Here is an 11,039-nt window from a genome sequence, read left to right on the forward strand (position 1 = left end):
AGAGACCGATATTAAGCACTGCTGCCTAATATTGAAAAGAAGGATGCTATTTCTGCGGTGTCTACCCATCGTACGCTCAACATACGACGGTATATAACGCCAGGTAACAAGGGATGAACCTGTCGCTTTCAAGATGATATGAACGGCAAATGTACAGCTGGAAATTTCCAATGCCCTCTGTGCACTTCCTCTGCTCTCATCTCAGTCGATTTCGTTATTACCATCTAAAGAAGGATTTCGACCGTTTCGAAGACTGAAAACGATCCAATGTGAAAATTTACAGAATTGATGTATCCAAGAGAATGGCGAAATAATTTGATCTCAAATTTATCTTCGTTTCAGGAATTATGCATCCTGAGAGCAGGACTGTGCATCCAAAGGAGGAGAGAAAACCTTTGCACGTAGCACGTTTTCGAGAGAGCCGCGGCTTTTTCAATCGTGTACCGAGTTGTTGCTACGGTGAGATGTGTTGTGAGAGTGTAGGATCACAGACCATTTACTCTGGTTCATTTCACGTGTTTGTCAAATGGTCTTGTATTAATGAACCCGTGCATCCACTCTTCTACATGCATATCTAGTGAAGTTTCCAAATATCGTACCAACTCAGGATATTGGGGCAGCCGAACTCATCCATCTGCTGCCACCTGCACAGTCGAATTGACCGAACGCCTCTTTCTTAGGCGTCCCAATCAAGTCCATTCCCTTCTAGCACTTCGGTTCTACGGTAAGTCGAAACCAGAGCTGTATTTACCCGACCTGGAAGAGGTCAGATTAACAACGTCAAATCCGAGGATATACAACAGACCTGGAGCTCTGTTCCATCACTGAGGAATGGACAAGCATCTTTGTTAAAGCCATCGAGTGCGACCGCATGAGATTGAACAGAATTTGAGTCGTTTCGAGACCACGGAGCACCCAAAATGCGTAGCGAACGAAACCCAATCCGCAGTCTGATTGCAAGTGTACAGATTTTCCGTGCTCCATTTTCCAGGCTTACGCTTGGACTGATGAAAATACAGAGCTCCACTCATCAGCCAAGCGGAGAAAGAGTCCTTCACGGAATGTTATCTGCGGTCATTGGACAATGCGCCCTTTCCACTTTTGTGGCCCCTCGTTGTGTGGAAGCCTATCCGCGGATATACCCTCCTGCTACCAGAGGATGGCTTCAGACTAAAAGCGGTTTGCATCCAGCCCTACCGGTCATCATATCTTGTCAGTTCTCTTCCGTCATTAGGGCGTATTATTTCCCAATGGAAGTAATTCCTTGCACCCACCAACTTTCTTCTTTTTTCGTGCATGCTTGCATTCATACGCACGAATGGTTCAAATGGTTGTTCATTTGTGGATACAGTGGGTCCTACCCTAAAAATGTGTATTATAAGATAGGTCGCATTCAACCGGATCTCAACTACCGCTGAATTCTGTGTGGCAGCATCCTGAACGCCGTTTTGGACCGATGATCCACCATCCCGCTGACAGATTCCAGTTCATTCGGCACCTCAACAATGTCTGCTTAGGGAACCCGCAGCGTTTTTCACGGGAGTTCTTAGAGGATTTTACCCTCTCCCACTTCCTTTTTGCAGACGATCTAGGCGTGTTCATTTTTCATCGTGGCTGATTACTAGCCCTTCTAGATTTTTCCCCGGCTCCAATGTGGCAATTATTTTAGAGAGTTGATCTTGACGGCGCTGGAATTTGTTCAGCATAGCCGGTCAGGGAACTTCCGCAAGATTAATAATTTTTATATGCCTTGAAAATTCTGGCATTCCATCTGGTGAACCTCAGTCAGTAATTTTGTGCTACTGTCTCTATCCGCGTTTGTGCGGACTGAGTCTTATGTGGTTTGAGTAGCTTTAACCGACGTGTCACCAGTCAGTTCTTAAGGTTTCGGCAAAGACTTTCGGTTTCTTACTTGCGTCGCAATAATGCTGTATCACTTTACCTCTCCGCGCGAATGGGTCCCCGACATCTTCAGGAATATCGAGGCGTATTCCTGGTCGCCCCCAGTGACCATTCGATCAAATGGACACGTTCCTCCGGGGATGTAAACGATTCATGATAAAGGCCAACTTCAGCATGTAGAATGACGGCTTCACCCGTCCTGGATGGGATTCAGTCGTACCGATATGGACATCAACAACTATTTTGGAAGCTTCAGATGTCCCCAGGATACTATAATCTCTTGCATCGTTTCCCTGTTTTCAAATCTCAAAATGCTGCCATATTTTTCGAAGACAGGCCTGTCGTATTTCAGTGGATATTAAGGAGAGTCTTGGCAACTTGACGGTCTGTTTGCCTTGTTTAGCGTTGAACCATCCATTGTTGACGTGCTCCGATGCTGAAATGTCCCCCCCCCCCAAGTAGACCTTGCAGAGAACTCATCATACCCTTGGCTATTGCGCTGATTGGTGGGACCATCACCTGAATATCGGCGCTGAGACTTCCGTCATCCACAATCCCCGTCCGCTGAAAATTCTCGTGGGTTCCTCGGACGTCTCACCTTAAGCAACTAACCGTTTTGTCCTCGTTCATTGTACGTACCACCACTGAAACATGTGTACGCCCTGATCATACGTCAAGCGAGATAATGCGACCTTTGCGTGTGCGGCTGGCTATTCGATTGTTCCACGTACATTCAATTTTGGTAACGAGGCCTACAACTTAACATGGTGCCCTCCCTACTGGCCGTACTTCTCACCCACCCGAATGTTCAATCTATTTGCATACCCAGGCCCGAATGATATTTGCCCCACCCGAAGGTGCACGCCACCGCCGAATCACCAAACTGAAATGGATTGGGGTGCATAATTTCCACGTAAACAGTAATATAGGCGTGCACACAGGAACCCTGTGCTGTCAATGGGTTTCCACATGCGATCCCTAAGGAGTGTGAGTGCGTGCATACCCGTAAGTGACGGCAAAATGCGCTATTAGCGTGTATTAACTCTGCATGTGTTAGATATAATCGTAGCGCTTGCTGAGAGTGTATCTGACATTTTTTTCAACTGGACTGCAAAACGTTCTGCCGACCTTAACTGGCGACGGGCGTGTTGTCTACACAGACCTCGCTGATGTTGCCATGGGTACATATGTGTATGCCGACCATTGTTTGTTGGAACATACTATGAATTCCAGGTTATTCAGTAGAAGCATTTAACGGAGGTTAATAAAATTATGGTATATCTTCCATCTGTCTATCTTGCACCCATTTGGTGCTTGGTAGGTGTCGCAAGATAAATCTGCCAACTAGTGGCACAGCCCACTCTGTTGATCTCCCTTCGGACTGACTATCCGAAGGTTCTAAAGCCAGAGTACCCCGACAGGATTAGACCAAGTCCTCGTCCTACTTAAGAGTATTTTGATGTGGACTTTTTGTATCTGTGTGGCCATAAGGGACCGTTTGTGACAAATCTCCTGTCTTCAGTGCGTTTTGGCGTTGTTGATGATAGTGATATCGATTTTGGCAGTGCTCCTAGTGATAGGACTGCCGCCAAACGTGGAGTAGTAGATTTCGTGTTGTTCAGTTTCTAAGTAGTTGAAGGTTGCTTTGCTTGTCCAATAGAAATGTCCAACTGGAGACAACCAGCTTCTCATGAGAAAATTTTCTGGCTGTGAATTTTCCTTTCACTGGTTAAAACGCAATCTGGCGCAGTACGTTTCTTGATATTACACCCGCACACCGAATGCGAACTTATTACTTGATAGATGCACTTGTTCAGCTTTTCTTCAACGTTTACCCAGATGCACTTTTTGAGATTCACAAAGAAAAAATTTGACCACGCGTCGTGCTTGTGACAATATTTTATCCATCGACAAAAAAAGGATGTCGTTCTGTCATGGGTTATCTAACAGCCAAACTGTTACTGGAGTCAGATAAGACCGAATAAATTTTCCATCAAGTACCTTTGAAATGAATGTCACCCGTATGTAAAATAAGCCATCAGCGCTCCCTTATCCGAAGACCTGACCAACATTTTTGTATGAAATCAGGAAAATGACTGCACAAGACGCTCTCAATTGGTTATGGTCGCACGCTGCTTACGTGTTGTGGTACGTACGTACTTCATAATTTCCAAACTCTATGTTGGCCAGACCCACTGCGATCCAACCCGCTATGGACCACAGCATTCTGTGTACTGAGAACCTGGTGAGTATGGTAGTTATCTCGATGGCCAGAAGTTGTTTCCCGCGGGAGGGTGGCGTTAGGTCAAACTACAATGTTGTAAAAGCGGGTTACAACTAGTTCATCCATATTCGAGTCCTTTTTTGCTTATCTCTCTAGTCTAAACTGATTTTATTTGCTCCAACAGACCAAGTGTATAAGCTAGAGTCGTCTGTGATCCATTACAGCTTAGAGTTACTCGTCAGGTTCTCAACCTTCAGCCAATCTCTTAGCAGTCCTCCGACAAAAGTCTTGCCCGTGTTGACTGGTGGTTTATTATAGGAGTTTGTGGCTCATTGATCTTGGAGGTGTGAACTGAGAGACATGTGTTGAGTAGCCTTTTCAACCGCCACCTTGCTGTTCACTACTCATTGTAATCACACATAAGTAACCGCATGCTAATATGGATACGGCGTAATCCAGAACCTCATGTTTTGGCCATTCGACAGTCGACTTCCTTTACAGGTTCAACTCGCATTTTATTCTGAAAGGGTAGCTCCACCCACCTCTCCGTGAGCTACATCCTAAGCAGATGCCGGTTGCGTGATGGCCGAAAGAGTTGAACATGAGAGTTACCGACAGTAAGTTAACGTCCTAGATGTCAATCTCGTTTTGGAATAATTCAGGATGTGCACGAAGTTTACCAGCAGTCGAACTATGTCAAAAATAACGTGAAATCCGCTAATGATGCTTTGAGTGATTCTCTTTACATGAAGATTGAGGGACATGCTCTCTTGCCCCCCGCGTTAAATCACTTTTAGAGTATGCTGAACATCAGAAAAGTAATATTTATTTTGGAATTTATGGTAGCTGCCCAACCAACAAAAACATCAACAATTTCAAGTGAATGAGCTATAGTAGTCCCATTGTTTGGCCACACAAATAAAATCGACAACTTCAGAGTCTGCGACAGGCTTCTGGCAGCAATGAATGCTGGGTGAACTGGACTTCACTAAGTCCCACGAGCCCTCTATTGGTTGGGGGTGGATGTCACTTAGATTTAAGCTGTTGTTTCTAATAAACCCGATTGGTACCCGGGAAAAATGGTGGACTAGTGAAAAGCGGTGAGTTTCAACATAAAAATCCCCCATCAAATGGGTAACACGGCTTTATACATATTTCTATCCCTATATATACAATGCGAGCAAGCAAAATCACTTATAAGGTTCACTAAACAGTGGTTAGCTTGTAGAATATTAAATTAATGATTAATAACGAAAATAAACGCCACTTTTTTTACTGTTCTGCTTGGTAAAAGGTGAAAAGCGGCATGGAAATTTCTAAAACGTTTTGCTCTTCTGAAAATCCACCATTTAAATCTGTGGGTGACGTTTACGACTCAACCTTATGATTCAAACACACCGTCCTCCTTTGCAGCAGTAATCAGCGCCATGCACTACACACGAGTCCTCAACTACATTCGTGCTGGTAAATTACGTTCCTGTGGAACAATTTCACATTAGTGCGTTGAAGTTGATTGGTGGCCGCAAATTTTTTACCAGCCTAGAGGAGGGAGTACTTGTAAAGTTGATTGGTGGCCACAAATTTTTTACCAGCCTAGAGGAGGGAGTTCTACTGAGGGAAAATTGTTCGTACGAGTGCTCGTGGCAGATTAATCCTGTGGATATAATCTGGGAAAAGGATCATGAAAGACCTGAGCAGTGGTCTCCCACCCACTTGACAGAAAATAATGAAAATATGAAGGAAATATTTGTGTTCCTAGAAATTTCGCACTCCCATGCATACCAGCTAAAAAAACAGTCCTCTGATTATCCGGACGTAAATTCGAAGAAAATCATAGAAACTGACAACTGGGTACCGTTCTTCCAGCAGAAGGAGTTCGCCGTCAGAGGCTCACCCGAAGGTTTCAAAAGTGGGTTCACAACGGTGGCTAAAGCCGAAATCAGAGTTTTTAGATATATACTATCTGCCTAATATTATAACGCTAATTAATCTGCCCGGATTGAACACCTAGGGTGGATGCGTTGAGAGTTCCACGACACCCTCAGACACACAAGTACGTTTGAATAAACAAGATCAGAAAGGATAATGGATGTGTTGAAGATGGATTAATCCTTAGCACAATTTAGTCGTTTCTTTTTCGCAAATTTTGGCGCTACAGAGCTCACTACAAAAGGTTATGCGTAAATTTGAGACACTTCTTGAAATACTTGTTTCGGCTGACAAATATGTACCACTTCTCTCTCTTTTTGTTGCTTTTGGACCCCTCCATTCCAAGGTTTTTGCGTCAACGTTAAACTTCATGAACGATGCGCTCTAGGTTTGAGCAAACAACTCTGATGTCACTTAGATTTTTACACAATATCGGATTGCCATCGTGCCTTCGGATGTTGTTAGGCTATCTGAACAATCTAACTACACTCTGTACCATGCTGTTTACCGACAGCATGGCGAACCGCTTCGAAGCAACGGAATTACAGACAAAAAAGAGATTGTTGACAGCAAAATTGAAGAAAAGAATACCCCTGAGCTTCCCTACCGTGAGTGAGGGAAATTTCTGGTTCATGCTTCACTGTGGGCAATAGGGAGCTTCATTGGGGGCCCCAACGTCAGTGTCGTGTTTTCAGGGACAGAAATATGACCCGAAAATTCCTTTCTGTGGATTAAAGTAGTGCGCTATTCACCCAAAGTCCCAAGCTATATCATGTCACCAAGTTTTCTTAGTCAGTGTGAGGTTTGCTAAAACACGGAACCTCGTGTTTAACGGTGGAACTTGAGTAAACCAATAATCGATTCTGTAATGTTCAGTTCGGAACAGGCTGACAAATTCTGTCAAAATAAGTGAGCTGAATGAAGTGTAGAATGCCTGGAAGTGGATCTACAATGCATATCCAATACTGGAAGGAAAGAGTTTGTAATAGTTGGGAATTGCAGTTAAGCCGGTAAACTTCAATTTAACGATCCTTCAAGAATCGTCGGACCATTTGCTCCTGGGGCGACTTGGTTTGAGGAACCAAGTTTATTTGCTACTTATAAACTAATACGACATTTTCGAGAAATACACTGATCTGCAAATCAATTTGGTTTTCATGGGAGACCCAACTGAATCTCTCGTTTATGTTGTTCTCCAGCTGAATGTGCTGCACACAGGCCGCCTCATGATTCAGTTGGCACGATATTCGAGATATCGCAGTATATTTTCATAAAGGAAACTACTCACAAGGTTGCTGAGGAGTTTTCAGCAACCTTGTGAGTAGTTTCCTAATACGACGTTGTTTCACTCTATAGTGGTGTCATTTTATAAGCAGGTTGACACTTTCAAAATTTTCTCTGGGCTACAGTGGTATAATAACCTTTTTGACTGTTCAACTTACTATTGCTCGGGAAGGACTAACGATTCAGTGAACAGAATTTTGAAAAATTTGACGTGGTATGGTTAGCCGCAGGCTAGTTTTAGTATCGGATAAGCTTTCGGAATGAATTTGACCTAGCTGTTTAGTTACCATAACGTATATTGTGATACACGGCATCCGCAGCATCTATACAATGATGGCCAAGCAACTTGTTTGTTTTTTCACACTAAAGGACAACTCTGGCGTATTCTATAGGTTCTACCCAACAACCACCAAGGCATAAATAAATAGTTGGCACCTTCGTGGAGGAAAAATTCGATTTGCTATGAATAACTCCTCAAAACACCTGGATGGTATGGACGAAACCGGTAGTCACCTATCGTCGATTGAGACATATGGTTTGGAGTTGGAGCGATTAATTTGCGTCCTCTTAAAATGAGTTTGAGTGGATGGAAACTACTCCATCTTTGTGGGGTGCATTTGTGACTTCCATGCTGCTTCTCCGTTTAAGTGACTGTGCGATTCACTTTCGTTGTGTACGATGCCTCGGTGGCTCAACGAACCGAAGTAAATTTTGGATGAGGATGCCCATCTCACACACAAGTGTCCAGGTCCAGTTTAAAGAATAGCCCTTCATGTGGGGTGAGAATCATAAGTGACATGGAAATCAGCATCTTGACGATAGGTTTTATGCAATATTGGTAACTGACGTCGGTTTGGGTCATCCGTGATCGAGATACTGGACAGACCCTTAATTTTTCATATATAGTGCAGAAGTCCGAAGTTGAGTTATCGAGGTAAACTACTCACCAGCTACTTACCTCAGACGCAGCCAACCACAAACATTGTGAACGTTCGTGTAATTAGGAAGGTGGAATCTTCAAATCAGGACAATTGGTTTTTAATCTTGGGTGGCTGGCGGTATTCATAGCTTTCAAGGTATCTAAAGCATATGGGAGTCTAAGAATGGGTTTATGGAGTGGGAACATTATCACTGTAATCTGTTCTCATTGTTGGTAGTGTGGGGATATTTGGAGATTTCGTCCTCTAAGTGGAGTAAATCAATGCTGAAAAGCCGAGAAGCACTGTACAGCTGTTTCAGCCTCATTGGGAATCATCAGCGGTGCGCATCTCACGAAACTCCGGAGAGTCTCGAACCCGCGACCTCCTGGCTAGTAGTTTGAACACTTGACCGTTCGGCCACTCGTGGCCGACGGTGAAACAGCTGTACAGTGCTTCTCGGCAGGCATTTCAGATAGATTAACTCCACGTATAGGACGAAATCTCCACAATAATATGTTTTCATGTTTGAGCGGGTCGCTTCCGCTTAGAGGCCTCTTTAAGGGAGACTTCTAGGCACGGTTGGATGCAAAACGGATATTCTCAGAGTCTCACCGCGCGTTCCGCCCCGTATGACGCTGCGATTCCACCGCAGTGCATCGGCTGCGCATGAGACTGACGTTTCCATATTCCAGTTGGTCACAATGGACCTGGTAAATGGTTTATAGATGGCGTATCAGGCCCATTCGTCATGAACATCGTGCTTGAGCGTGCGCATAGGTCTGCTTCATTTTGCTGCAACGCCGTCTTAATTCAATCTACCGGCCAGATCCTTCAGCTACTGGCCCAACATATGAATAAATAGGTGGCGAAATATTCAGGCACCGGCTTAAAAGCTGAGCTGGAGGCAACACAGGCTGCACCATTCAAGGTTGTTGTGTCATTCAAAAGAAAACAGTTATTGGGCATGAATCTACTGAACACATGAGGTGTTTTCCAGCTTCCTGGGCTTATGGATTATACAAACATCCGAGGGTTTGGGGAAGGCGGTGAGGATAGTGCACGTCGGTTTGCTCAGTGGCTGCGTAATTTCATGAGACGACTGTTTACAAACTGCATCCCATTATTGGATTGTATCGTTGGTATCGGGTAAAATCCGGCGCCTTCATATAAGGATCCACGATGCGTCTAGTGGAGGGAGAGTGAGAAAGGGGGAATTCAACACACCCGGGTTACAGTTACTTGCAAAATTGTGCTAATTCGTCCAGAAACCCCGTCGGAAAATGGCTGCCAGACAAACGGGCAAGTTGGCGAATGAAACATCAAATATATGGATCACGGATCGAGGCTTTTGCCCGAAATTTCCTGATCGGCTTTGATCATATCGTTCAACCTGAATGGCACAAACGATTTAAGGTGTAGCACCGCTCTTTAATTTACCAGCGTGGGGCAAAGACCTTGCCAGAGCGGGGGCTTATAATACAAAGCCCGACAAATATGTGCTGTCTGAGCTTGAAGACCTTATCATGTCGCCACCGTGTGTTGGCTGGGTCGACGGCCAAACCTTGTTCAAATAGGGCGTAATTAAGTACTAGGTCTCCTCGGAGGTGACGGGACTTAATGCAAACGGTGTATCATGAGTGACCGTCTATTAGCTACGTCTTCACTGAGCCCGCTGGACTAAGCGATAAGGAGAAGATAGCGAACCCGGGACATGGCTGTATTGTTAGGACAAACATACAGGCCCGGTGCGTTAATATATATGGGGTAACTAAAGGGCCAAATATGGACGATCACTTGTTCGTTTTGTACAGCCAATGGCGATGTTCCTGTCATGAACAAATCCACACTCACTCCGCTGATTCCATGTTAGCTACGTCTTCACTGAGCCTGCTAGACTAAGCGATAAGGAGAAGATAGCGAACCCGGGACATGGCTGTATTGTTAGGACAAACATACAGGCCCGGTGCGTTAATATATATGGGGTAACTAAAGGGCCAAATATGGACGATCACTTGTTCGTTTTGTACAGCCAATGGCGATGTTCCTGTCATGAACAAATCCACACCCACTCCGCTGATTCCATGGCGCTTGGCCATGGTTAATAAGTTCCGCCAACGCACCTGCTATCCAGAACATGTGGGACCGATGTTGACCACGGGGAGGCGTTGTTCTCTGCACATTTACTTTTTTCATTTCTGGACGCGTCCCGACAGGGGAGGACACGCCCAAAGATGTGTTCGTCCTCCTTTCGCCCTGAGTAGATCACTTGGTTGGCATATTCAAGAAGCCGTAATCCCCACAGAGGTTTTGGATGTTGTTGAGAGTAATACAGGGGAAGGTGCACCGAATTATCCGTACAACCGCATGTGGGACCGATGTTGACCATGGGGAGGCGTTGTTCTCTGCACATTTACTTTTTTCATTTCTGGACGCGTCCCGACAGGGGAGGACACGCCCAAAGATGTGTTCGTCCTCCTTTCGCCCTGAGTAGATCACTTGGTTGGCATATTCAAGAAGCCGTAATCCCCACAGAGGTTTTGGATGTTGTTGAGAGTAATACAGGGGAAGGTGCACCGAATTATCCGTACAACCGCGAATGTCATGGTGCATTGAGAAGGACTTGTTTGAAAACAGCCACATACCCAAATCCTCTTCTGTATCTGTCCTCCAAGGTGCACCTATCCGTACAACCGCGAATGTCATGGTGCATTGAGAAGGACTTGTTTGAAAACAGCCACATACCCAAATCCTCTTCTGTATCTGTCCTCCTGATGGCTTCC

The 11,039-nt window shown here is 44.9% G+C and overlaps 1 protein-coding gene across 1 annotated transcript; it reads right to left on the reverse strand.

The window, feature by feature from the left end:
• Positions 1 to 201: 201 nt before the first annotated feature.
• Positions 202 to 10,669, reverse strand: T265_05455 (hypothetical protein; the record flags this gene model as incomplete). The annotated part of the gene is made up of 2 exons (XM_009170466.1): positions 202 to 253; positions 10,380 to 10,669. The coding sequence occupies 2 exons, from the start codon at positions 10,667 to 10,669 to the stop codon at positions 202 to 204; spliced, it is 342 nt and encodes a 113-aa protein (XP_009168730.1).
• Between the last annotated feature and the right edge of the window lie 370 nt (positions 10,670 to 11,039).

Source organism: Opisthorchis viverrini (genome assembly GCF_000715545.1).
Source record: "Opisthorchis viverrini unplaced genomic scaffold opera_v5_105, whole genome shotgun sequence".
Lineage (NCBI taxonomy): Eukaryota > Metazoa > Platyhelminthes > Trematoda > Opisthorchiida > Opisthorchiidae > Opisthorchis > Opisthorchis viverrini.